Consider the following 27,936-nt stretch of genomic DNA (forward strand, 5'->3'; position numbering starts at 1 on the left):
AAGTAGAATTAATGCAACTTTTGCGACTGAAGTATGGAGATAACATCTCCAAGAGCAAGAGGTCATTCCATTTCAGTAAGCTCTAGGTTATACTTCGTTTCTTTATCATTTTTAAATAACTGGACCTTTTTCGTCTTATTTCAGATAATCGTCACCACTTTTCCCACACTGAAAATATATTAGTACTACCCTTTTATCGACAAAAAAAAAACACTTTTGGTCGGCTTGAAAGTGATTTAATTTAGCCTTAATATCGGACATTTAATTACTTCACAGATAAGCCTCACAATGTAACACGATTCACCTATTTACAAGGCTTAATCTACCTTAATCTATCATTTTGCATCGTTAAGCAGATTTTTCATCAAACCATTAAATGTTTATTTATCAGTGATCTTGAATTAGAAAAGAAACGGATTGTACGGCTGGTATGTGATGCAATGAAAAGTGCGGCAGTTAAGCATATCGCGATAATGAAACTGACACTTAATTATTCTTCTTAACAAAACTCAGTTAAGCAGCAGATACTTTCTGGATGGACGCATTTTAATGTATTTCTGTCGGATCGATAAACAAATGTTTTGAGCCAGAATCTAGAGATTTCTTTATTGTATTGGTAATTTACTTAGCAACAGAGAAGACCTTTAATTTCGCTGCTGTTATAAAATGACTTTTAGCAACGAGAATGCGAAAATCTGCATACGCAGATTACCTGAAGTCAAATTGAAAAAACATTAGTACGCAAAATGAATAACTTGTTTTGTACTTATTCATTACAAGTAGCTCCTTCAAAATTTTGGTTGTAATCGTTTTAGTTCTCATGATTGGTCGAATACAAGTCGATACCGACCACTTTCCTTAACTATCTTTATGTAAACCTATTTTTATTGCTTTCGTGCACCGATTTTTTAAGCTACACCATTTGCGAAAAGATTAAACTCGGATAAATGCAAATCTTCACGACCTAACTAGAGGTTCCATGTTTGCGGCTATTTTCTCATTTTCCACACCTTACTGTGTGTTCTCCGTACGAAAGCTATAAGAAAAACTTTGAAGTTCAGTCTGATTCACATTTTCACACTTGAGTCCTTTCAATATCGCCTCGCGCACGTCTTTCCGTAGCAGTCCATAAAGTAGCGGGTTAAACAGAGCAGTTCCGCACGCTAGTGCTTCAGCTACCTGCAAAGCCAGCCTCAAGCCTTTGGTTTTTTTCTCTTCAGCAATGTGATGTTCATATATTGACAAAGAAAAGTAAGGCAACCAAGTCAGCATGAACGCACCGACAAGTAATGCGATGATTTTAACTGTCTTGAGCTTCTTTATGAACGATCGGTTCGAGATCTTTGTGCCGCTTTGTCCATGAGGGTTCGATGCATTGATTTGTCTCGCATGCTGCCGTGCTACGTAGTAAATTTTTATGTTTACCAGCAAGATACACAAACATGGTAGACCGAACACTAAGGCGAATCGCAGGTCTTCATAGAGTTTTGGAGTTCCACCATTCTCGTCCTTAAAAGCCAAGATGAGGAGCGCCTGGAATATCGATACCAGCCATATGGTGGCAATGATGACTGTGGCGCGAGAACGATTCAGGAACGCGTCGTACCTCAACGGGTATGAAATCGACAGGAAGCGTTCCAGCGTAACGCCGGCCAGGTTCAGAAGTGACGTAGCACCTAATAACGGAAACAACGTGTCCTTTGCTGTGGAGGTATCCGCTTGACTGGGATAGTACTGGCACCAGATGTTTAACGGAACAAGGACACTGGCCATGAAGAAGTCGGCCATAGCCAGACTTAAGACAAATGCGTTTGTTATTGTCCATAGTCTGCGAACGCGACCAATTGTACCGATCACACATAAGTTGATGACCAAACCGAATACTGAAACTAATACAAAGTACGTTATGAGAACAGGTAGATGATGTGGTGGTACGACCGTCGTCGATAACGCCATCCATGCCTTCGTGGGGCTGATATTTGTTGTTTCCAGAAGCTTCAAACAAATGGAATAATTACCCAAAAGAAGGGGTAAAACTCGGGAGTCATTGAGCTCCTTTAGTGCCGTGAAGTTGAACTGAGCATGAATATCTGGACATTTGCGAAGCGATATTTCGACGGACTCGATATCAGCAGCCATTTTTACCTTGATTGACTAAATGATAAAAGAGAGAGAAAACAGGAAACGTTTAGGTTGTAAAATTTACTTAGACTACATTCAAAATTTGGGAAATTTTTCATTTTGCCCTTACCTGTTGAATCACTGCCCAAAAATGAAATTCCGCTTTGGATTAAAACTACTTGAAACGAGTGGCTTTGCTCGTACTTGCTCCTTGCTTATTCAGAGCTAAAAAATTCAACAATTCAAGATTACAATTAATTCTTCTCGAATACGCTGCTGAAACCAGGGTAACCGTCAGGCCGGAGGCATAAAGTTTGCTAAATTATTTGCCCACCTAAGTGACGTGAAAATAGTGGGCAGGTGTTAGGCGAATCTTTTATGCCATTCTATTGGTTCAAGACACAATTGGATGAAAGCGAGTTTTTTCAAAGCCAACATCAATCTGTCAGACACGGAAATTTTCTTATTTTCATGTGTGTATAGTTCGGATATAGGCGAAAGAATATAATTGCTAATAATTTATCCCTGTTTTCCAGTTTTCATTTATCTAATTTGTTTTACAAAAATGCAATGATCATGTGATACAAACACACACACTCTCTTTCTCAGTTTTAACGTAGGTTTTAACGTGTTCTTCTCTTACATAACCACTCAGTGACTCACTGTCTAAAATGACTAATTCGTACTTGTTTTTGTTATTGAGATTTTGCAGTGCAAGTGGCGATATGGCTTCTCACTCTGCTGACAAAAGATATTAAGAAGTGTGCAAAATATCGACATCATGAAATCGTGCTCAGTCAAACAAATGAAAACGGCTAGACGCTTCGTATTTGGGCGACTCATTGGTGCTAAAAGTTAGACCCTGAGAGCAAAAAATATTATGGTAAAGGATACCACAAAGAGTGGGGCGTTAATTTTTCCGTGAGATGCGTATGCTTTAATTTCCGCCAATATTTTCCACTGCCCACTCATTTCCTGATTGCTTAGTAATCTTAAACGAGCTTTCTAATGATGCAAACCCATACAATAATGGCTTGATGGTGTGAAAAAAAATTCCGTATTAGAAGGAAATAAACATAAAAAACGAGCGAGGGGGATGATCGAGATACAAATCTTTAGAACTTTCTAACGCCCAACTCGAGGCGCACCAACCGTGAGCGATGCGTAGCTCTTCATAGGTAGTCTAGGTAGCAAAAATATGACCAAAAGAATCAGAGTTATTAGCTGTTGTTAAATGTGCTTCAAGAAACACAAAATTGAAAAATGTAGGTTCAACAACTGCGTCTTATTTGATGATGATGAGAGCAAAGCCGGTGTCTTGTAGCATCGGCGCCATTCCTCCCTCATATTCGTTTTATAAATCTTTTGTTTTGCTTTTTTTGGCCAGGAACTCAGCAATTGTTAGTTTAAACGCTGTAGTGGCCTTGAATTCACTCTAAAGCTTTTTCAGAACTAATGGTGGGCTAAGAAACATGAGCAACAATAATTACGAATCAAATAAATATTATTCCTGAAGCCGGCAGAGGACTATTTGTATTACTAGGTTTCATTAATATTTAATCGTGAATTAAGTTTTTACTCTAAGACCTGACACAGGAAAGTCACGCACAGTTTATGCTACCTTCTTTTTGTTATTCCTCCAAATTCCTTGATCTGATCCAAATAAAAGATCTTCAGGGGGATGAAAAGCCAGGACTGTTCCACATTCAAAGAGATCGCATGTGTTATCGGAAAAAATACGTGATTTCATTAATATTTTCTATTTACAGAGAAAGTCTGATCTTATCATTATTCCCAATTTTATGGTTTTAAATAGGATTTAGGAAAATTGAGCAATAAGGAAAGTAAGACTCCTGTCACATATATCAAGAGTTCCTTTCGAACTGAAACTTTCAGATCGGATAAACTGTGTGAACTGAGGGCCTCAACTGTCAAGAATAACGTTCCTTTTGCGACCGTTTATTATTGTTATATTTTTCTCTGGCATAAACAGTTATTTAAAGCAAGCGAGTGTAATCATCTTTTTTTATCAATGCATAACAACCAAGGGTCATTAATGGCTTGGTGAAACTGAGATACGCGAATTGCAATCAATCTTGATCTCAGTTACGGAAGCTTTTGACAAAAACTAACTTTGCCGAAATAACACTAATGAGAGCCTTGGTGTTTTTAACAGGACAGTAGTCTAGCTTGAAGGCAATTTAAGAGTTTTGAGTGCTCTTTTCAAGGATTCATTTGCATGTGAAAAATAATATTATTTTTCATTTGAAAAAGAATAATATTCGCCCTTTGTAAAAGTCTTCGCACCATTTGAGAATATATTACAGGCAAAACGAGACCAGAGCAAGTATAGATCCTAAGAAAAGAACTAGTTCTGCTCTTTGGGTTTGACTCTCCTCAGGAAAATGAAAAAAAGATGAGAAACTAACCAGCTGGAGTTGCAATATTCGTTCCTTATCTGACTTCCATGCCGAGTTTCAGTCACTCCAGAGCTCATTCGCTGATGTAGTTAATGGCAATGGGATAAGGAAATATAGTCCTTTACAATTGGGAATCGCTTTCAAGGGATGACGCAAAATATTAACATTAGGATCGGAAGTTTAACTTTAGAGCTGCTTTCCTTACGCAAATATCTTTATCAGTGACAGTTAGGAACCCAAATTTATGTAAATCAAGCAGCCTATAAAATTCTGCAAACAAGCACAGTAGAGCGATTCCTTAATATGATAATCTTCTTCTGATATGATGCAGCACTAGTACGATGAATATGAAATTCTCTTAGTTAAAGTTTAACATTTCATTTATCTTACCATATGATTCTGATCGAAAGAGACTGGAATTTTAGTTCCTAGAATCAAGGTTCTTAAAGGCCACTCCCCGTTTTCAGTGAGCGAAGTGCAATCCAAAATTATTAAAGTGTGAACGATTTACTTAGAAACGTGATATTTATTTACGGAAAATAGAAACTCCTTCGCCCTAAAATCCTCTATTTGCATCTTTGCGTGGTATGGGAACATAACTCCCAATTTATTGTCTGACACGAAACGTTCGATATATTACTTGGATGGTCTATGTAAATTCAATTCTGGGAATCTTTGACATTAGTAATAAAGCACGTTGATTAAACACTGTTGGCCATGTTGTGGCAAATCAATATCATTTTCCTGGCCTTTTTTTCATCCTTGTTCTATCATTTGTTTAAATGTCGAATAACTAATGTGCCTATCTCTCATTGGTGCAATCAACTGTTATAAATGAGGTGATTGATTGCAGCCTGATATCATGTTTAATGGTTCCTAAACTAGCCTTTCTATTTACCAGTACATACACGTATGCCGTTAGTTTTATTTTTCTTCCTGCTGAAGTTCGTGTTGACATTGACGGAAGTCTGATATCACATTTAATGGTTCCTAAACTAGCCTTTCTATTTACCAGTACATACACGTATGCCGTTAGTTTTATTTTTCTTCCTACTGAAGTTCGTGTTCACCTTGACGGAAGTTTGATATCAAAGTTTCAGTATACCGCGGATGTCATAAGAGTAATACAGGATCCATATTACGGCTGGAACAAACAGGAAAAAGTGCAATTGTTCTTTTTTTGTCTTTTTTGTTTTTCAATAAAAAAATTACAATTTACATGTATCGCACCAAAAATATGTAGCTCATGACGCTACCAATAATCCAGTAGATATAATAGGTATATACTAGAGATAGGATAAGATTGGATGAAAGAGTCCCCAGTTATTGTGAACGTCATAACTGGAAGTTTTCGCAGACACTTAAAAACGTACACAGTGACGTAATAGCACTAGAAGTGACAATCTGGCGTTTGAAAAATTGGTCAACAGTTAGTGTGAACTAAATATAAGATTGAGCGTTTCCCCCGTCTTCGACTACCATCTGTTACTACAGTTTGACAGGAGAGGCACTCACAGGAAAGTCCTCAATGAACGTGAAGTGGCGATCGTGATAGGTTTGCTTATTATATTATCAAGCTAGCTTCTCTTAACGTAGACTTTCTAACGCACGTTGTGAGTGTTTAGTTCTACATAACTTTCTGAAAAAATTACAAGAATAAGGAGGCGTTGAAAGTCAACATCACTCAGGATTGCATCTAAGGAAAAAAACGTAAAATATAACGAAAAAGAAAAATTTACAATTCCTTATGACATTGTGATATTTTCTACAATTCGCATAAGACGTTTTACTTGAGGAGAGTAATCGATGAAAGACACAACACAGTCTCTTGGTTTAAGTTGCCTGTTAGCCAATGGAAATACAAAGAAAACATCATTACTTTGCATATTTTATGAGTAACAAATTCATTGTTCTAAGCGAAGATCTTATTAGCATCAAGACAATGACTTGAAAGAAAAGATAGAACACAAAAGCTTTTTTTGTTTTCAAAAATGAATAAAAGGAAAATTAACAAGGGTCTTGACCGGGATTGCATGTAAACTTACAAACTAACAATAACTATTCTCTGCAGGTTACAAAGTTGTCCAGATAACAGAGTTTTTCATTTTTGATTCTGGTTTATTTTACGCAAAAAAAGACACACTTTTTCGGTTTTCCTTACCAGCCTATGTTTTCGTGCTGGAACTATTTGACGAGTGCCGGTGATGTATATGATAAGAATTTTCACAGCATGGAAAATAAGGTTATAAACGAACGAGGATGTCTTTGGCATTCAGAGCATCAATTATATTTGGATATGCGGTGTGTTTTAGAATTAACGGTGGTTTTATTCAAAGAAGCTGAGTGGGGGATTGATTGTTCTCCAACTCAACCCATAAATTTACGGTTGTCGGAAAAACGTCCCTTTAAACATTAGGTTTTTGTAAACAACGTCCGATGGTTGACGATTTTTTGGCGTTTTGGCAAGGAAATACCTTTTATCTTTTGAGGATCGGATGCGATCTTAAAACCTGTCTTACTGAGAGGTGCGATGGAATTTATGGCCTGATCAGTTTGGTTAAGTATTCACAGGTAAAATGAGATTTTTTTCTTCATTGCCACCTTTATGATGTACTTGAAACTTAAATCATGATAGAATGTATAAGCATTTTATTCAAGGCGAAAATAACTGTAGGAGAGTTTACTAGTCCAATGAAGGTGAAATGCCGTTCTATACTTAGATATCGCAAGAATCGAAATTAAAAGCAAAACCAACTTACGTAAACACCGTACTTCTGAATAAGATACAAAATAACCTCATCAGGTTGTAGCGAATAGAACTAAACCATTCTTAGGTAATAAAAATGTAGCTAATATACCTAATTTCTGTTTCTTTACATAGTAAAATTCATTAACATTGAGCCTTCCCTTCGGAGAATTCGTTAGAGATGAACTTATGTCGCTGATAAAGAGTCAGTCATAACATATAGTAGGTAACGTTTCTTGTTTTTGTTTCGCTGGTAGTCATACGGAGATGTTCATAATTACAGTACCCTAAGATATGTCCCCCGTCGGACTCTGTGGTCATACATTTAATTACAAGTTTTGCATAAAAATTGATACTTAGATTTCAATTATTGTTTTTTTCATGAATTATTTATTTTCACACAAATCTTTACCTAAACCTGACTTACTCTAGACAGCTAGCGCATGTTATATTTTTAGTCAACTTTTTGCTTTCCATTATGGCAACTTTCTAAAATAAATTTCTATATTTATCGTTCAACCTGTCAGGTGTTTTTTCCTTCCAGGTGAGAGGGGCTGAATTAACTTTTCCCACCGCCACAAAGAGTTTCAACATTATTATGGATTCAAAAGCGATAAAAAGGAAAAATAAGATATGCTATTAGGGGTACAGAAGAAAAGCAAATTTAAAACTCTCGTAATTGAAGGCTGGCTGAAGATCTTGAACCAATTATCTCTGGTATTTTTAGAAACAAATTTTATATTTTTGGCAAAATAGATATCAGTTTCATTTGTACAAGGCGAGGAATGGTTTTGTTTTGATTTTTTTTTACAGCTTCCACTTCCACGACAAATTGATCTCGTCTTGACAACTGCACTTAAAAAGAGGTACTGTTATTCTTGATAAAGTATTGTATTGTATAAGTATACAAAACTTCGACAGCATAAAGAAAGAGATTGGTAGGAAAACTAAGGCATCGAGTTATCCTTAAGTATGGTTTTCAAACTAGTTTCACTTGGCAGAGTGACTTCACTTTGTCCTCAAGTCATAAAAGCCGGGTTTCTTTGAACTTTTTTTTTTCAGTCGACAGCATGGTTTGAGAATGCAAACTGATATCCATTTAACGAACGTTAATCTAATCGCATGAAACATCAAATGGAAACTCAACAAAAGGAACGACGGTAGCCCGTGAAATTTTGATATGGCTCATTGGGTTCTGACACAAGACACCTCAGTGCCAGGATCCTCGCGAAACCAGACAGAATTTATGGGTGGGAGGGTTTAGAAAATATCACGTGATGAGCTTTTTTTTGCCCTGGGAGACCGACAAATTAAGGTGCCAAGCTCTTAAAAACCCAGATTCTAAGAAGATACTTAAGCAGTAAATTTCCATCAGACGTGCACATCTTGAAACCATTTCTAGTCTACTTGAGGCACAAATGAAGGATTGAGATTCTGATGGCATATTTATTCGTGATTTCGAAGTTCCAAATGCAATTTATAACATAGCTTTACAAAAGCGCACGCTCTGATTGGCCAATATGCTCGATTCATTTGCGTGTGGGTTGCACCCTGACGTCAGTTTGTTTTGCATTTTTTTACGACAACTTTTTTTGTCGATGTTGCCACTTCTTACAACATAATTCCTGTTTTTTGTGGGTTTTCTGCTCGTGAAATATGGAAAAATCTTGTAATTTTTCCGGAGATAAGGAAGATAATTCTTGTGAGCTTCCAAATTTCGAGCTCAATTTTTTGACGGGCCTCCAGCAAAGAGTTCGAGATTTGCGAACTTGAGTGAGCAGGAGCTTAATCAGCTGGTTGAACAATTAAATATTTATACACGAAACGAAAAAATGTTTGAAAGTCTCAATGTTATAAAAGAAATGGTTAGCGTACAACGTGCAGCGTGCAACCATCGAGTTATGGATGCACTTGGGAGGTTTGCTAAGCACTCAAGAAGCTAGAGTCGCACTCGGCTATGGCCTCGTGCGTTTACTGAGTTTTGCGAATTTTCCGTTTTCAGCATTTGGTTTTCGGTTTTCGGTTTTCGTCAAAAATTTTGATGGGTACTCGGATCTGGTATCCGATGTGCTTTTTCGGTATTTCATATTAGACTTCCGGTTTCTCTTTGATCTGAGCAGCAGTTATACGCCTCTGCCGATCTCGAATAGCAGCGAAACCTATGTTGCTCCACTTGTTACCACAGTATTACATCGGTGAGGATTTTGACAACTGAGATGTGCAAATTTATCGTTTTATACGGTTTGGCATGCGGTTTTCGGTTTGATCGATTTTCTTTTTTGCGGTTTCTAATAGACCCCAAATGATGCTTCCCTCCTAAAGTAACGCATCTTCAACATTAACGATTAAGATCTTTTACTACTGGGTTCTGTAACAGATGGTGGCATTTTTATCTACGCGTTAGTGTTTAGAACCCCCGTGAAGAAATGGAATAGTTTTAAGAATGAGTATCACGAAAAGGTATACATTTTTTGAGTGTGGGCGATTTTGCGCCCAGTTTACGTTACTGGAGCATAAATTTTCACCGTGCCCAGAAAAACCTTAAGCTAGGTGATCATCTCGCATGGGCGAGGTAAGAGTAATTAGGAAAATAGCACAAACGTACAAACCTCACGTACTGAGGTAAAAACACACCAGCGAATTTGATCGATGTGTCAGCTTTACATTTCAAATAAAGATATCATCTATCTTGCGAAAGTTCTTCTGACCTGCCAAAATAGGCCCTCCAATCGTTTCAATTTTACTAATAATTTTATTAAGGCAGTTGGTAATTAGAGGGTTTGCGGCTGGACAAAATGAATTTTTTACCTTACGCCTGTGAAAAAAAGATATTAGATGTAAGCTTTCAAGTGACGACGCGTTACAATAAAAGAACGTTTGTACTATTCATGGATATGGTGTTCCCATAAATTATGGATGGAGCTCTGTTAGCTAATTTCAGACAAGAAACTGCGTATAACTAAGACTAACACAACGATATTATAAGAAAGCTCTTCACATATCGTCTTTGATCCATTAATTTCAACATCGCCTCTTGTATAAAAAGCTACCTTTTGTTTCTATTTAACATACCTTTCTAAGATGATCTTTCGTTAGCTCTCAGCTCGATCCACCATTTTGGTTCATCTGGATCTTATTTAAAATATATAATGTAAATTTTTCTTCGATTCGTAAGCCTCAAATGAAGACTGACCACTCGAAACCGTTTCTTCGCCCTTAATTTCGTGGCTCAGTTGTCTGCGGCACCTAATGGTTTCACTCTAAAAGAAACGACGTGCGTTCCTCGATGAATATTCCCCGCAAAGTATCAACAGGGCTTTTTCTTACTCGTTGCAGGCGTGTTTACCCGTCTCTTATTTCCTTTTGCTAATCTTAATGACATCATGAATAGTTATTTTATATGTCAATCAAATTATCAAATTTCAGGAGGACCATAGAGTGGTCTAGTTATTTTTTATTATTCTTAGTTGGGAAATAAAAAACTAGTAACAAATAAGACTTGACTTTGGGAAAGAACTATCTCGCTTCTCCATCTTTTTTCTCGAGGGAGTTGTCTTAACTGTGACGTCAGCTTACAAAGATAAAAGAGACATAAGGGTGGGTATTGCAAGTTTCACCGTATTTCGTTTGCGCCCTTTATATCCCACGTATATAGTACTTGTAAGAAAATGTAATGAGCCGTTTGGATTGAAGTTTTACTGCATGGCTGTCGCCACTGACTCGATTAAAGAGCAAACAAATGATATGACTATCTAAACTTCCCTCGTGCGCAGAGCAGGTGGGATTGTGAGCCATCTTTGCCTTCAACTCAGTCACGTTCTTAACGCAAAATGGATGAATTATTCAAATAAAAAGTCGATGGCTATAAACCACCAGAATTAAGTGATATAATCATTGATATTCCTGCTAATGTATGCGGACTAAGTTTTCCGTCACAAAAAAAGAAGATATTTAAGTTTTAAAAAGGTCCTAGTATAAATTGATGAGACCTTTTATCTCACAAAGTGTTGATAAATGGCGACGTATCGACAATACATCTTCTAATAATTCTTGACAATGTTTTCATCAATGAATGAAATACTCCAGCACTTTGCTTTGACCTAAATTATGATCACTTATGCACATTGATCTTCGCCAAGAATTAAACAAAGAAAAATTTTAAGTTGAAAATATAAACCTTATAAGCCCGCTTTGTCGCCTTTTACAAGTACAAGTGATCAATGTTACTATCGTCGTCACTGTAGTTATTGATTGGCTTGATCGTTGATAAAATAAAAGTGGCAGTGCGGTTGCGGCTGTTTCATGAAACGTCCGTAAATATCCACCAATGAGCCCTTAAGGATTTTAAGTTACAGACAACCGTTTGTTTTTCTTCTCTTAATTCTTGTGTAAAACACCGGACACTGTCAATATGAAGCGCTCCCCTGTAGAGTAACATTGAGTTGAGTTTCCTGAGTAGCATAGCGTGGATTCCGCAATGGCTGAGAAACGACGCAAAAGGTAACACTATGCAGGTGTTTGATACTACCATAAGGACACCGATCCAGTCGTTACACGTGTGTTAATGTACACGGCAGTTTGTTTACAGTGGTGGTTGAACTCTGGACCAAATAGTTCAGGTTCGACTTCTAATGAAAATCCTGCAAGAGACACTTGACTGATACAGTGCAGTGTCCCGATCGCGGTCAATGGGGCCGACAGGTGTTTGTAGAAACGTGAAACCACTGGAAACGGGGAATGTCGCCTGACCAAATGTGGAGAATGAAATGACAAACTTGAGGTAATTCTAGTTGATGCATTGTATGCTTTAGGAATTGAGGTGTGGACTGTTTGAATCAGAACTCAGATGATATCGAGTAAAATACCATTTATGATCACTTGCTTTCAATCGATTGGACTGGTTTTGTATTTCACGTGCGAATAAGTATATTGAACTTACTGGCTTTAAAAGCAAATTTTTACCGAGGTAAACAATTGTTGAGAAAAGCAATTTTTTACCGAGGTGATCAATTGTTGAGTTAATTTTAACTGAATTTTCCTTTGCAAGTCATTTGAATAGCGCATAATTAGGCTTCGTACACGAAACGTCGATCACTTAATGAAAATTATTTCGAACATTCTAGAGTTGATGGTTAAGTGAAAGCTTTTTCATGTCACAAAGTTATGCAAATTAAACAGAACGGACAACTTTTTTAAACTGACTAGACATAAACTGACAGGAGTCCCATAAATTTGATTGACAGGCCACATGGAGAAAATAGAATGCTCGGCGTACGTGTTCCATGATTCCTTCATTTCTGTCCTCCGCAAATCAACATCGCGAAAAATTAAATCATGCCCAGTTTAGTGCGTGGGTTTGGACGACAATTTTTAAAACGTCTGTTTAAAACTGAATATTGGACTTCATGGCTCACTAATGATGATTTGGACATTTTGGAACGCTTTGGGCCAACGTTAGAGAAACTGCTTCATTGATAGTCGATGGGATATTCTGTCATTCTCAAAACGATTCTTAACTCCTTTGTGAGATGTAAAAGCTTGGTCTGTTAGTTCATCCCAGTCCTTACTCCTTATCCAGCTTTATTGCTTCGTAATTCATCGCCGACAGTGTTCTTAAACAAAACAATGCTGATACCCTTAATTAGGCCAACATGCAAGAAACCGGTATTTGACAGGTTCAATCAAACTCATCAATAGCCAATATCTCTGGTATTTCGTTCCATTTATTTATTGTTGAGCCATAAGATAACAAAATGTTGTTTACCACGGCTCTATTGTTCGAGTGCTTCAATAAACCCTTTTGAAAGCCCAATAGCGCACTGTAAAATATTTGTTCAACCGAACATGAATTTCTTTTCCCGATGTTTTATCGTATCTTATTGAATAAAATTTAGAACTTTTTCTCTCAGTGAACCACTATTGACTGGCAAGAAGGCATATCCTTTGGTAAATTTTAACGCTGGAACACCTGTTAGGCTGATGAGTGTTTTGACGCAAATAGAATGAAAATGTGTTCCCAAAAAATAATGTACTCGTTTCTGAGAAAGAATCGAAATCACTGATGGGATTTCTTAATTTCTACGTGAAATTCAAGTTAAATCTTCCGGTAAGGAAAAGCTCCAAAAAATTATAACTCTGAAAAATCTTGTCCTACTAGTTTCAAAATCGTTTATTTTACCTTCCATTAATAAATAGTTATTGCGCAGTTGCACCCCGTGAGTTTATACATGTTGCTGAATTTATCTAAACAAATGTTAAATTGTCTCAAGCAAGGTTGTTCACACAAGTCCCAAGCACCAAAAATAGCCCTTTGTATGTTATTAAGTTTGTTTTGTAATCGACAGGATACGGAGAAGAATTGTTTGGGTTCGATGAGGCGAATTTAGCGGACTAACATGACTTACTCGAGTTCAATTATTGATGTTTCAGATTCTGGGCTGTGGGTTTCCAAGACGGAATTAACGGTAAATGTGGCCGTGCAGTTCTCACATGAAATTATCTTTCATGCAAATATGACAAGAAAGTAGGTTTTTCAACTACATACCCTGCGGCGCATACTGACTTTGTGATTAGTTCCCGGTTTTGGCATAGCTTTAACTGTTAGGCTCATATGTTTTTTTTAATTTTTTTACAGCCGTTTACGCATCAGGCGCCGCTCTACACGCGCATCAACTCGTCGCACAATGATAAGAAAAGCAACAAAGGGAGACAGTACCTCGGTATGGTCACTGGATAGCCAGCCTCTCCGACCCCGAAAAAGAATATTATTAAACGTAGGAGGACGACTATTCGAAACGTGGCAAGACAACTTGGACAATTATCCCGACACACTTTTAGGTAGTCCCGAGAAAGAACTGTTTTACGATTGCGGAACCAAGATGTATGTATTTGACAGAGATCCGGAAATGTTTCGGCACATTCTCAACTACTACAGGTATTCCTTTTTTCCATATGTTATTGTTAATTTACAAAGAGTAAAGGTCCGCAAATGTACATTGCGCCGCACAATTATATCTCAATCCCCCCAATGTTTGGGATTCATGCGGATAAATTTTTGCCAACCAAAAGTAAGCCACACGTTTTATGTTATTAACAAACAACCGCCAAGCGAATAAAATAATTCGATGGGGCAAGTCCTCCGGATCAATACTGCTTGAAAACGAAAAAAATAATAGTACATTCGGGTTAGCGTTTCAATCGTTTCTCATTTTTTTTTTTTTTTAACTGAGTACCAGACGCCACTTACGAAAGGTAGCCTCCAGATAAATTGTAAAATCTACGAAAAGCGTGGTGCTATAAAGGCCGAAATAAGTCACAATTTTATGATTCGCAGGTTGTAAACATTTCCTGCTATACTTAGCATTCAGTGTTAAACGTTTGTATTTGCATTTGAAACGGCATAATTTTTAATCATTTTACAAGTTGGTTTTCCTCAGAAAACAAAAACATTACTTAATGGCACACCGGGGAATTTCAAGAAATATCCTTTTCTCAGGCTGACGAAGAATATCAAGTAGCTTTGATAAAAATCCAATAAAAAAATGAAACTGAAACAAAATATTAGCTGTGACCTAAGCTTGGTTCAAAATCAATTAGTAACTGGTGGCAGTGGGGACAGAAACTAAACTAGAAACATTAACCGCGCGACGACCACATTTTAAAATGATAAAAAATTTTGTTATTGTTTAAACTAAAATACTTTTAATTATCCCTCTTCCCTTTTAACGAAGTTGGTTCAATCCCTTTTCTGAGGAATAAATGATGGAACTCTTTCACTTCCACAATCAGAATTCGAATTCTCCCAACTGGTGAACGTATTTCTCTCTGTTGGATGCTGGGTAAAATTTGAAAAAGGGCACTACAATGTCTTCAATGTGATCATTTTCTTATTCCTCATTACCTCTATCAAGCACTCCCAGAATTATAAGAATTGAATGAAAACGAAAGGCAAGTAACACTGACCTTTTTAAAAGGCACAAAAGTAACATGGCGAAACTGAGAATCGACGAAAATTTAGATTCCCAATCCAGCTTGTTCATTTATTATTCATTTTACTCTTAACTAATTTAAATAAATGAATCTTTAATTGTTTGTCTCAAGATTCAGAATGACTACGTATTCTCCAGTTCAGCTGGTAGATAAGGATCTCGACTTTTCGTTGAATACACTGCCAGTTATAACCAGGCAGAGACTGAGTGATTATAACTCCGCTGCTATTAAATAGCTCTTATGGTATATTTCCATCCCCATTTTTTTCCCGAGAGCTTGACGTTGATCCTCTTGGGTCCACTCTGTCGCTGACTCTAAATCGGAAGACGAACGACTTGATATTTATTCAGTATCAAAAACACGAGTTACATACATAATTCACAACGCGCATAGTCTTACTTATCTGACCAGCCTTACGCATGCTAAGATGCCGGCCAGGCCCACTTTGTCGCAACTCATTGAATATATGATAATTTGGTTTTATGAACTCAGTTGATAAAACCAAATGATCTTGTAATACCCTTACTGACGCAGCACCGCGGTGTCTTTAGAAACTTGCCCCCTTTATTCATAAATATATGTGTAATCGACAATCGTCTCCTTGGTCCCAGTTCCCTTGGTCCCAGTTCCCTTGGTCCCCTTCGCAGACAACTTACAATAACGATCGTTTCTCTCCAGACTTGGTAGGTTACACTATTCAAGTGACTACTGTGCAGACGAGTTTCGTGATGAGCTTTCTTTCTTTCGCATCTCTATAAACGCCGTATCTAATTGTTGTTGGGACGATTACAGGCAGCCAAGAAAAGTACGAATCGACAAAGTGTTTACGTTGGAGGATCCACACGAAAAACTAGAAGTAGAGAAAGGATGGAAACTGAGAAAAAAGGTCTGGAACATTTGTGATAATCCACACGAATCGGTTCTTGGTAGATTGTGGTACTATTTCTCTGGACTGCTGATCGCTTTAAGCATTGTTTGTACTGTTGCTGAGACTATACCACCTCCTTGTGACGAGAAATATCTTTGTCAGAACCACACTTGTGGGAAGGAAAATTGGAATTTGTCCGCCATTAAGTATGGAAATGTTAAGTCTTGTAGACGAATCGATGATTACATGAAGGAAAGAGAATTCTTGTATTTTCTATTGGAAAGTGTTTGTGTAGCAGTCTTTACTTTTGAATATTTGACGCGGTTTATAACTGCACCAAACCGCTGGTCTTACGTGAAGGAGTTTATGAGCGTTATAGACTTGCTTTCGATATTACCCTATTACGTTGGGCTGATACTGGAACATGTGCTGGAAACATCAGTGGACAGTCTCAGCGCTTTGGTTTTGCTGCGAGTACTTCGTGTCTTTCGCGTTCTGAAATTCACTCGACACTCCAGTCGATTACGAAGTTTGTTATTTGCTATCAAGCGCTCTGCTTCTGAATTGGGTTTTATCCTATTCAGCTTCTCTCTCGGAGTAACTCTGTTTTCCAGTGTGCTATTCTACGCGGAGAAGCTACCGGACCTCAAACCGAACAGAACAAACCCGTTTGACAGCATCCCAGCCTCCATGTGGTATTCGGTCGTCACCATGACAACAACTGGGTAAGTTATGTAAAGAGGTGCCACCCTGTTATCAAATCCAGCCATTTCTTAAGGTATCGATAATTCTTGTATTGTTTCCGGCGAACACCTTGGTACAAATCACTTGACCATTTTTATATCATTAATTTCATACGTTCCAGTTATGGAGACCTTGTCCCGAGAACAATCATTGGACAACTGATTGGTAGTGTTGGCTGTATTGTTGGTGTATTAATGATCGCCTTGCCGGTTCCAATTATTCAGAAGAAGGTGAGTTATGGAAACGATGCTCATTATCAGTATTGGTTCGATCTCTGCCATTTCTCAGTCAGTTTATGTTTGACTGAAATTGTTTGTTTCATGCATCAACTCTTTTCCATCTCTGTTTCAATCGTAGCCATTATCGTTTGCAAATTTGTCTCGCTCTTTGCTTATGTGATGCTGAATTAGATGTGTTGCCAATATCGTTTTTGTGGTTCAGGGTGATCATGTTTTGTTACATTGACCGCAAATAGGCGTGCCCAATTTTTTATCTTTGATGTCAAAAAAGCTGAGATGGATAACTGTTTGAACAATCGACAAGAAAAAAATTAAAAAGTAATGTTATAAATTTCTGCTTTTTACAGGCAAATTTACAACTAGGACTTTTAGATGAGGTGGACGAGGCTATGGAAGCAGAGCTCTGAGTGAACGCTGGTCGTTGCTAGATCATTCGGTAATCACACGCTGAATGCGCGATAAACAAACTGAGAAACATGGGGCCTGTGACCGACCTGTGGAATCCCTTCAATCTACAGTTTGATATCTGTAATCAGTTCGGAGGGTTTCCTGGACAAAAAAAAAATAATTGCCATTCATGTATCTTTCGGAAATGGCAATTGTTTCCAAACGGTAACAAGGGCGAAAATTGAAAAAAATTCAGCTGATTCAAAAGATCACCTTTTCTAAAAAACATTAAAGTGAAATCCATGTAACTGAGAGCCAAAAGTCAAATGCCATTTCCTTCAGGTTATCAGTTATCGGTATAATTCCCCAGCTTTGATACTGTTTATTGAATCTCTACTGGGCTTAAAAAGAAATGTGATCCAGAAATCATATTTTTTATTTTCGCCTTTAAAACTTACATATGAGAACTGAACCAAGCCGCTTTATAGCTTCAGAATAGTAGCTTAAATTCTTCGAAAACTGTATCAAGGTCGGTGGAGCGTTTCAAAACGTTTGAATCTATCTTACACCCAGCCATGTGCATACTCCCACTCAAATTTTCCAAAATGTCCATTGCGATTTTCATTGGCACGAGCAAACCTCTTTGCAATCTTCACGGTTTCTGGTGCGTCCGTAATCGATTCATCGCTTGCTTTCATTTGTTGCGGTACAGTCTAAAATCTTTAAATTTCAGCTGAGCATTCCATAGCTGCTCCGCCGCCTATGTATGTTCAAATGTGTAAAAGAATGATTGCAACCGCCGCTCTGATGAGCCTTTTGTAGCAGTCCCGGACGCTACCCTTTGACGTAAGAGTTTCAATGTCTCCACGATCCATTGGAGTAATTATTAACAGGTGCTTCACTCAAACTGTGACTGTTTTTTTGGTTAGTGTCTGATGTTAGACTTACCGAATTTTTTTTTTTATTTCTGTCCCACATTTTGTGGCTTTGCCTATACGACCAGGTTACCAGATTACTTCCAAAATGATGGCGTCCATTTTAAAAACAGTTTTCGAAAGGTTTTGTTACTCTTTGGAACCTCTTACTATGCTACGAAGAAAACCTGAATCTTTGATAATCAATGGAGGAAATGAAACTGATTATCTTGTCTATTTCTCCTTAAATAATAACCATTATAAGTATAATTTCAGAGCTGAGCAAAGAGTTTCCACCAATCTGATTGGTCGAACGGTTCCTTATATGATGCTATACAAACCACTCCACGCGGTTTATATAAAATGTTAAAATAAAATGTTAATAAATGTTACTAAAATGTTATGATTTTAGAAATTTCTCTGTTGTTCAGCTCTGAAATTATACTAAAACAATTATTCACCTCAGGTTTGGCGAATATCGTCGAATAATCTCCTCGACTTCGTCTCGGGGATTATCCGACGATATTCACCTCGCCTTCGGCGCATAATTATTAAATATGAACGTGACATTATATATTATATATTTAGGACAAATAAACTAATTAAGACAAGCGTAAGTATTCGATATATTCCGTACTGAGAGTCCATTGAGAATTGCAATAAAAATCAATTTAGTATTACTGTACAAACTAAAGCACTCGTCTGGTGCAGTCTGTGGTTAGCAGGATACCATTGTTACTTGTCAGCGCTTGCCGTGGTTTAACAGTGAGATTAAGTGTCATAAGGACAAGGCGGAAGGCGGAGAGGAAATGGCTTAGGACAAAATCCCATCAGGGCTTTCGCGCTTTCAAAGACGCGCGAAATCGCGCAACGTTTGTCATGAACGGTGCGCGCTGTGAGTATTATACTAATCTCATAACTGAGAACAGTTCAAAACAACGGAACTTGTTTCGCACCACCAAGTCGCTGCCGTGTGAACCGTCTGAGGTGTTGTTTCCAAAGGATCTAGCTCCAGATGATCTCGCCAATGAGTTCGGAAATTTCTTTATTCAGAAGATCGATAAAATTAATAAGTTAATTGAAAGGAAGAGCTCTTTAGAATTGTAAAAAGCCGGAGAAAGGGAGTGCGCTGATTCTGATACGTGTGCAAGTGTCACATTGCCAATTTTAAAACGTTGTCGCAAGAGCAAGTCTCTGAGCTCATCAAGAAAGCTGCCAAGAAATCATGTCCGCTGGATCCAATGCCTACTTTGGTAGTCCTAGAGGTTTTGGATGTGTTGTTACTTGTGATCACGAACATGATTAACTTGTCATTCGAATCTAGCGAATTTGCTAGCGATTGGAAGGAGGCTTTACTAAAACCACTCCTTAAAAGGTGTGGACTTGACATTGCTTTTAGTAATTTCCGCCCAGTTAGCAACCTCCCATATGTTTCCAAATTATCAGAGAAGGCAGCGGCTAATCAGCTCATTGACCACATGACAGCTAATGATTTGCATATGCCTCTCCAGTCCGCGTCTAAGCAAAACCGTAGCACTGAGTTAGCACTGCTCAAGGTCAAGAACGATATTTTGTTGAATATGGAAGTGCAAAAGGTCACTTTGTTAGTTCTCCTTGACCTTAGCGCTGCTTTTGACATTGTTCGACACGACCGGCACTCCTCTAAATCGTTGAAAGTCGAGATTTGGTGTGGATGGCAAGGCATTAAAATTGTTTGCGTCGTACCTTACGGATCGTAGACAACGTGTCACTATAAATGATGGCCTATCATCTGCTTTTCCACTCAGACAAAGAGTTCCTCAAGGAAGTTGTCTCAAGCCTCTTCTGTTTACGGTTTACACCAGTAAGTTGTTTGATATCGTCAGCAAGCACCTCCCAAATGTACACTGCTACGCAGATGATACACAGCTGTATTTGGCATTTAGTCCTGCTGTGCAAGGGGAGGACGAGGCCGCCCTAAATGCTATGCGCGACTGCATACATGACTTGAGGAACTGGATGATTGAAGACCGACTGATGTTAAATGATGATAAGACTGAACTAATGCTTATAGGCACTAGGCAACAGTTAGAGAAAGTCAACTGGAATGATATTACTGTAGGTGACACAGTCGTAGAGGTGAAATCAGTTGTGCAAAATCTTGGGTCACGGTTTGATCGTGATCTGGATATGTCATTCCACATAAGTAAACAATGCGCCTCGGCATTCTATCATTTGAATAATATAAGTCGGATCCGTAGGTTACTAAGTACAGATAGCTCTAAAGCTCTCGTTCATGCGGTTGTTACCTCTCGCGTAGATTATTGCAATATTCTTTTACATGGCTTGCCAGCTTCTCACCTGAATAAGGTTCAGCGCGTTTTAAATGTCGCAGCAAGACTATTTTGTCGCGCGCCACGTTGCTGTCGCATAACGCCGTTGCTCTACAAGCTGCACTGGCTACCGCTTAGGCAACGCATTAGTTTTAAGATTCTGCTATTTGTTTTTAAGGCTATCCATGGGATTGCGCCAACTTATTTAAGAGAACTTGTGTCATTTAAAAGACCAGGAAATGATAAATTAGGCTCCTCCTTGGATGGTTTGTTGCTTGCAACGCCAAGTAGGGTTACATTAGGAGACAGATCATTCCAGGTCGCAGTTCCGACACTTTGGAACGCATTACCGCGTGAGAGTCGTTCTATTACAGATCTAGGGATTTTTAAGTGCCACCTGAAAACGCACCTCTTTAAGGAAGCTTTTTATTAATTATTATTTAAATTTTATCATGATAGTTGCTAGTATCGTAACTAAACATATGCTGTATGCTTTAATTTTATCACAGTATATTCTTAATAGCTATTATTGAGATGTAATGCGCGCTTGATCATTTCATGGAAAGCGCGCAATATAAGAATTAAATTATTATCAATAAAGATTTAGAAATGCAAAGACTAGCAAAAACTAACGATAAAAACCGATGTTTCGGTGTCATCATGATGCCATTGTCAAGGAGAAATAAAAATAAAGTTTGTGGCAAGGTGTAACACTAAATTAGCATAAATATGTTACGAGCTAATTAAACAAATACTTTTGCGCGAATTGAATCGCTTTGCACGTTCAGAGTGGGTTTTAAGTCTCTGATGAAAAGCATTTCGTTCACCAAACAATCGAACTTGTTACTACACTTTTTCAGAATGCTAAAACGTTTCAGTAGGTCTTTCGGGAATTCGCTGTGCCGTTCGTGGTAATGTTTAAATATTGAAGATGCCTTTCGTTTATGTCCATCCACGCGTGTGTGTAAGTGTCCGCGCGTATAGCCCACATAACCCGCATCACACAGGTCACACTGAAATTGATAAACGACGCGTTGTTGGTTGACAATCTGTGGCTTGATTTCTCGTACTTTAAGATCTTGGCCAACTTTGCGGCTAACAAATACTGGCTGGACAGTTGTCTGCACCTTCATGCTAAGATTCTTGAGCTCTTTCTTAACATAATTTGCTGATTCCTGATCTTTGTGACCACACGAACAATGGATATTGGTTCTTTGGGCGTCTGTGTGGGCTGCGTACCAACAATTCTTGATTGTAAGAAGGTGTTAATGGTAGAATTTACCAGGCGTTCCGGGTATTTAAGCCGTGCGAAAATACGGCTTAAATACCCGGAACGCCTGGTAAATTCTACCATTAACACCTTCTTACAATCAAGAATTGTTGGTACGCAGCCCACACAGACGCCCAAAGAACCAATATCCATTGTTCGTGTGGTCATACCTTTCAAAGATCAGGAATCAGCAAATTATGTTAAGAAAGAGCTCAAGAATCTTAGCATGAAGGTGCAGACAACTGTCCAGCCAGTATTTGTTAGTCGCAAAGTTGGCCAAGATCTTAAAATACGAGAAATCAAGCCACAGATTGTCAACCAACAACGCGTCGTTTATCAATTTCAATGTGACCTGTGTGATGCGGGTTATGTGGGCTATACGCGCGGACACTTACACACACGCGTGGATGGACATAAACGAAAGGCATCTTCAATATTTAAACATTACCACGAACGGCACAGCGAATTCCCGAAAGACCTACTGAAACGTTTTAGCATTCTGAAAAAGTGTAGTAACAAGTTCGATTGTTTGGTGAACGAAATGCTTTTCATCAGAGACTTAAAACCCACTCTGAACGTGCAAAGCGATTCAATTCGCGCAAAAGTATTTGTTTAATTAGCTCGTAACATATTTATGCTAATTTAGTGTTACATCTTGCCACAAACTTTATTTTTATTTCTCCTTGACAATGGCGTCATGGTAAATTATTATCGTTATTATTATTTGTCACTCCAAACTTTAAAGAGATCATGAAACTGATATTCATCATCTCTTATTCATGCATTAAGACAGACCCATGTCAAGATGCTACTTTATAAGGCCAAGGTGTGGCACGAAAGCCTCTATGAGATAACTGGAAACATGAATATCTAAACTTGCTACACGAAACGCAAATGTACGCGTTTAGAGAAATTTACTAATATCGCTTGATTGAGGTCATGAAAGAATGTTGGACTGTGGTATGGATCGTCCATCGCTTCCAGCTTCGGTCGGATTATCACTTGCTCTTATCCATCGCTTTGCCAACAAATGTCTTCATGGTGCCATTCACTAACATTTCACTGTGAGAAAAAGGAATATGCGACTTTACATGTTGTGAAGACTTCCTCAGTATTTCATTATCAGACTTCGAAGTATACTACAATAACATGAACTGAACTTAGAATTATTCTGAGAGCCTTAGTGAACTTTTCCAAACACGCACGTCCAAAAAGCCTTATCTTCTGCTTAAACTTCACGCTCAACAAAACTGTCTCATAAAAAATGGATAATTAACACGAAACATCAATATTCCAGACACGATATATTTCTAATAGTCACCCGCAGCCGAATTTCTTAATGGCACTTGCACCAACGTGGCGCCCTTCAAAAGTAAAGCTATGCGAAAATCACACAATAGACACGACACATGTTTTTTTTGTGTTAACCATAATTCAGTTAGTCCAGACCAGTGTACAAATTGAAGTTACTCAGTCTGGGGCTATGAAGTTTTGGCTTCGTGCCAACTGGAAGGTTGAAAGTTTCGTGACTGGAATGATATCCCAGAACAAGTTTCCTTCAAACAACTTCAGGATCTTAAAGAATTCCCAGAGCCTGTATATTTCTGAAAGTTCCACTTGGAAAATAATCAACGTTATAAGCGTGGCAGACCAAGAAATTCCTAAGAAATTCAAAGCCCCTTGCTAAACAATTATAAAGTGGTCAGAATTACCTTTATCTGCAAAATGGGAACAGGTAAAGCGATGACAAGCACACCAAACAAACAACAGGCGCTGCCCACCAGCCGACCAGCCAGTGTCTCTGGTATGATATCACCATAGCTTGAATAAGAAAAAGGAAAAACACTCGATTATGCCGTCTTAGCTAAAAAAAAAAAAAAACACTCATGAGCGGGGCGACTTTGCATAAAACGCATGTAAACTTTTGTTATGGTTTTAAACGACATATTTGTGAAATAATTTTAAGGGGAAACTTTACTTATAAACTAGATTTTTTAGTATATCGCCGAGGGTCCAACACAAGTCGTCACCGACAAGTGACTTGGCCACAACGCCGCAAACGCTTCCTCTGATGAAGCTGACTCAAGGCCAGCAATACAACAGGCGATGTGATACGCAAATCGCCACGAAATTTGTTGCGACGACGATGCACTTCAATTCAAAGCCAAAAACTCCTGTTCTAAGGATCGACGTACTCGCAGCGATCAGAAAATCACGAAAACAGGTGACTATGGGGAATACCGATATTTCACATGAAATTGAAGTTAGGCGTGTCGGTAATTTTGAGCACCTATCGCGCTAATCAGCGAACAACGCCATCGATCTACAATATAAACTTAGTAACGATTTCCACCGATAGCCGGGGTCACCGAATAAAATCACATGGTGTGTCGCCGGCGTAACTTGTGAAAAAGCTTCCAACCAGAAATGCGATAAAGCTGAGCGATTTTTAAAACGTTTTACTTGTTATACGACAGCCAGTGACAGAACTTATTTTTTTTAACTAATCTTTACATACCCTGCAGTTGTTGACGTGATAACTGCGTACCACATGGCTTCAGGAATGCTAGTAAACTGTGTGTCCTCTGAAAATTCGGCAAAGTAGATGATACTCGAAACTAAAATAACCATGACCATATATAGGAATCCTATGAGACCTAACTCAGTGGCAGAATCCTTCATGCTTTGGATCAACTGTTTTAATCTTTTAGAATGGCGTAGAAGTTTAAAGATGCGAAGTATCCTTAAGACTCGTAACACCACTAGAGCATTCATGCCAAGCTGGGCATCAAGCGACAGTGCGTTCAAGATCAAGTCGATGTAATATGGCAGAATTGCAAGTAGATCCACGATACTCATTAGGTTGATGATAAATTTCAAACGGTTGGGACATGTTAACAACCGCGAGGCAAACTCGAACGTGAAGAAACCTACACAGACTGTATCAAGGTAGAAATAAGTGTCCTCGTTTTCCTCTTTGCAAACTCTTATCGTTCCTTCACACGTGATTGTTTCAGTTGTGTTTGCCACAACACTGATCACGATTGCGATGACACTTACCAGATAGAATATCTTCGCAAATAAAGAAATAGAAGGTTCTTTAAGTGTGAGCCAAACCTTTTCTCTAAAGGAGGCGTTTGGATCAATGGTATGGACAGCCTTTGCTGCTTCCTTCTCCCTAGCTTCTTGTTCCTCTCGTCTTTTATTCAATCTTTCGTACGCTGCTTCAAACGTCTCGAACCAACAGCACTCACAAAGCATACTGATGTCCAACCCAAAAAACGCCACTTCGTCTAAGAAAGATTGAACGCAATCATCTCGCGGACAATGCAGCTGTCCTGAGTGATAAAAATTCCAAATGTAGCGAAAACTGTCTGGGTCCCGGTCAAAAAAGAATTCATTCTTGAGCTTATCATAAAAAATATTCCTTGCTTTACCTCCCAGTAAAGTGTTTGGATAGATGGAAAGAAAGTAATCTCGAATTTGGAAACGTCTGCCACTCACATTCAGAATAACAATTTTGTCGTCGTCGGGGAAATCGATTTCTGGTCGTTTACGACGAGAAGAGCGCGAATTCGTACTTCGGATGCTATGTTTAGAGGAGCTGTGGAACTTGGAGAGTAATTTCGACGGAGATATTAGCGACAAAAAACTTTTCATCAAGGACGTTTCGCCTCTACCTGAAGACCCCGCAAATGCTGAAGATGTAGAGCTGTTGATGCTACACGATGCATGCGTAAGTTTCTGATCTGAAAATTTTTTCCTTTTAAGATATAAGGCTTTCGAAGGACGATACTCCAATAAAGATTTTGAACTGCCCTCTGAAGACTGGTTTGAATCGGAAAAATGAGCCATGTTTGGGTGAAGAAACGTTGATGACTTATTCTCCAATTTTGCGCCGGAGAGTTTTTCTGATCTTTCGCTTGACTGTTCAACTTTCGAATTATCCCCCATTGAAGCAACAGACTTTGCACTTGATCTCCTCTCTCGAGGCGCTGAAATCGCAAGGGGATTACTGTAGAGTCTTAAATCAGGGGTCGATAATTGTTTACAAGTAGAGTTGGTCGTCGGATGTAGAGAGTTTTTTGGCGGTGTGCTGCTGTGTATACCCACACTTGAAGATCTCTTGGATGTGGTTGTCGAAAGACGATTTAAGTCATTCTCCGATTTGTTTCTGTTTATAAATGTGTCGCACACCATAAGAGGGACGATTTCGTCAGCCGGATTGCCTCTGTCGATGGTTTCCTCTTGGAGAATTTGGTTCGAAAATTCAAAAGTTAAACCTTCTGAACTTGGCGTTGACAGAGGTGTGTAATTTGTGGCTATTAAACAACAAAGTCGTTTGGACGGGTTCCTGCAACAGGTTGATCTGTTCCGATGTAAGTTCGGTGTGGAACGGGCAACAGGTAAACAAACACTACTTACGTTCAATTTAGTCAATAATTCTCCCGATCTGTTCAACAAAGCTGATGAATCTCGCACTAATTCCACTGAAATATCTTGAACGTTACAAGAGCAGGCGAGAGATAGTTCGTCAGCACTTTTAAAAGACGCTCGGCTGTTTGAATCAGCATGATTAATACTCTCGCTTTTTGCAGTATAGTCTTCGCAGACGCTCGAGTCGTTGTCAAGTGAAAACTCAGAAGTTGATGGTGATGAATGAAGAGAGAGCGACAACTTTCCAGGCCTTGATGAAGTCCTAGAGACATTTGGTAATGGTGGCGGAGCGAGAAAATCTTTCGAAACTCCTTTTATCAGACTTTGTTCAGACTTGCTTGTTCGCACACAGGGTGACAATAAAACAGCTGGCACTTCAAGATTATTTTTGTTTGAAAGTTCAGCAGCTTTGTCTCGTTCTTCGCTGTCTTCTGAAATTTGAATTACAGGCGAGAATAGTGTCCGCGGTATTTCTTTTGAGACTTCTAATGAAGAATCGTTGAAGAAATAATTGTCTCCCTCGATATCATGATACTCACTCATGTTTGAAAAAGTATTTGATCCCTGTTGGGGATGCGACAGTAGTCGTTAAATTCTGGTGCTAAAAAAATCTCGTAGATAAAACTTTAATAAACCGCATTTCAGTTTATTGAATGTTCTTCGCACCAGTTCTTCAATCTATGACGGAAGACGTTCTCATCACTTCGTAATTTTTTCTCCGCCGGTTATAGCAGTTCAAAGCTTGAACCAAATCCAGTTATGGTCCAAACAATCACCACTGATAGGAGCTGTTTCAGTAACTACTGTTTCCTGTCTCAATTTCCTTTAGACAAGTGGGAATTTTTGTGTTTGACAAGCACAAATCAAACATTGTCCTTTAGACAAGTGGGAATTTTTGTGTTTGACAAGCACAAATCAAACATTGTCCTCAAATTTCCGCATCTTTGTCAATACCTTAAGATATTCCGTGCGCGAGAAAATTATCGACACAGTTGACGTTTCCAATAAAGGCTTGCCTCGCATCACATCACTGCCTCCTTTGCAAAATCCCACGCGACGAAAGAAATGATTCTCGGGCGAACGTCAAGAAATACTGCCGATTTATTAAATCATGAGTTTGAAGTCATTAAATAAACATCAGTTTGCGCACCTCCAAAGAAAAAAAAACTGCAAAATAACGTAAAAGGAGGCTCTCGGATTCGATGAGTTCGGTGATTTTCTGAAGAATTCGGCTTTCGATCGATCAATGAGAGAAATTAGCATCCTTGCGCAAAACAGTGGGTAGACACTTCCTAGCGGGTCTTTGAAGTAAAATAATAACAATTTTGAACTCACGAAGACACCAACCTAACATAAACAGAGATAAGCAGTTACAAGCGAGAAGCGATTCTTTAAATTTTAATAAGCCTGGCTTCTATTATGGAATCTACTCGGAGCCTGGGTGAGTTCAAAATAATCAACTTCATTCTGGACAGTGAAAAATCCTGTA

At 38.5% G+C, this 27,936-nt stretch overlaps 3 protein-coding genes across 16 annotated transcripts; 1 reads left to right on the forward strand and 2 right to left on the reverse strand.

Moving 5' to 3' along the window:
• Positions 1-579: 579 nt before the first annotated feature.
• Positions 580-10,665, reverse strand: LOC111326004 (histamine H2 receptor). Of its 7 annotated transcripts, none has more exons than XM_088734609.1 (4): positions 10,360-10,665; positions 3,743-3,816; positions 2,252-2,346; positions 580-2,154 (listed from the first exon to the last, which is right to left on the reverse strand). In XM_088734609.1, exon 4 carries the CDS (start codon positions 2,137-2,139, stop codon positions 1,012-1,014), a length of 1,128 nt encoding a protein of 375 aa, XP_088590735.1. In that variant the 5' UTR covers positions 2,140-2,154; positions 2,252-2,346; positions 3,743-3,816; positions 10,360-10,665; the 3' UTR covers positions 580-1,011. The 7 variants fall into 7 exon arrangements, with proteins under 7 accessions (XP_088590735.1, XP_022785663.2, XP_022785661.2 ...); XM_022929928.2 differs by lacking the exon at positions 10,360-10,665 and adding an exon at positions 4,551-6,365; XM_022929926.2 differs by lacking the exon at positions 10,360-10,665 and adding an exon at positions 4,551-6,365 and having other exon boundaries at positions 2,808-3,816.
• LOC111326002 (potassium voltage-gated channel protein Shal) lies at positions 7,458-19,122 on the forward strand. Of its 8 annotated transcripts, none has more exons than XM_088734605.1 (6): positions 7,458-7,513; positions 8,101-8,153; positions 13,922-14,221; positions 15,955-16,869; positions 17,010-17,118; positions 17,475-19,122. In XM_088734605.1, exons 3-6 carry the CDS (start codon positions 13,971-13,973, stop codon positions 17,532-17,534), a joined length of 1,335 nt encoding a protein of 444 aa, XP_088590731.1. In that variant the 5' UTR covers positions 7,458-7,513; positions 8,101-8,153; positions 13,922-13,970; the 3' UTR covers positions 17,535-19,122. The 8 variants fall into 8 exon arrangements, with proteins under 8 accessions (XP_088590731.1, XP_088590733.1, XP_022785654.1 ...); XM_088734604.1 differs by lacking the exons at positions 7,458-7,513; positions 8,101-8,153 and adding exons at positions 13,519-13,599; positions 13,717-13,751; XM_088734607.1 differs by lacking the exons at positions 7,458-7,513; positions 8,101-8,153 and adding an exon at positions 10,763-10,884.
• Positions 19,123-22,651: 3,529 nt separating this feature from the next.
• LOC111326015 (uncharacterized) lies at positions 22,652-27,756 on the reverse strand. Its single transcript, XM_022929941.2, has 3 exons — positions 24,529-27,756; positions 23,723-23,831; positions 22,652-23,072 (listed from the first exon to the last, which is right to left on the reverse strand). The coding sequence occupies exons 1-3, from the start codon at positions 26,988-26,990 to the stop codon at positions 23,070-23,072; spliced, it is 2,574 nt and encodes an 857-aa protein (XP_022785676.2). The 5' UTR covers positions 26,991-27,756; the 3' UTR covers positions 22,652-23,069.
• Positions 27,757-27,936: the final 180 nt, after the last annotated feature.

This window comes from Stylophora pistillata, chromosome 10, assembly GCF_964205215.1.
Source record: "Stylophora pistillata chromosome 10, jaStyPist1.2, whole genome shotgun sequence".
NCBI lineage: Eukaryota > Metazoa > Cnidaria > Anthozoa > Scleractinia > Pocilloporidae > Stylophora > Stylophora pistillata.

What these genes read in the sequence shown, in the direction of transcription:
- LOC111326004 (XM_022929930.2), bottom strand. Translation starts at nt 2,139, where the DNA reads ATGGCTGCTGATATCGAGTCCGTCGAAATATCGCTTCGCAAATGTCCA.
- LOC111326002 (XM_022929918.2), top strand. Translation starts at nt 13,683, where the DNA reads ATGACTTACTCGAGTTCAATTATTGATGTTTCAGATTCTGGGCTGTGG. An exon ending in CATGCAAATATGACAAGAAA is followed by an intron (nt 13,811 to 13,921) that starts GTAGGTTTTTCA and finishes ATTTTTTTACAG; the next exon opens with CCGTTTACGCATCAGGCGCC. An exon ending in CACATTCTCAACTACTACAG is followed by an intron (nt 14,222 to 15,954) that starts GTATTCCTTTTT and finishes GTTTCTCTCCAG; the next exon opens with ACTTGGTAGGTTACACTATT.
- LOC111326015 (XM_022929941.2), bottom strand. Translation starts at nt 26,990, where the DNA reads ATGAGTGAGTATCATGATATCGAGGGAGACAATTATTTCTTCAACGAT. An exon ending in ATCACGTCAACAACTGCAGG is followed by an intron (nt 23,832 to 24,528) that starts GTATGTAAAGAT and finishes TTCTTATTCAAG; the next exon opens with CTATGGTGATATCATACCAG.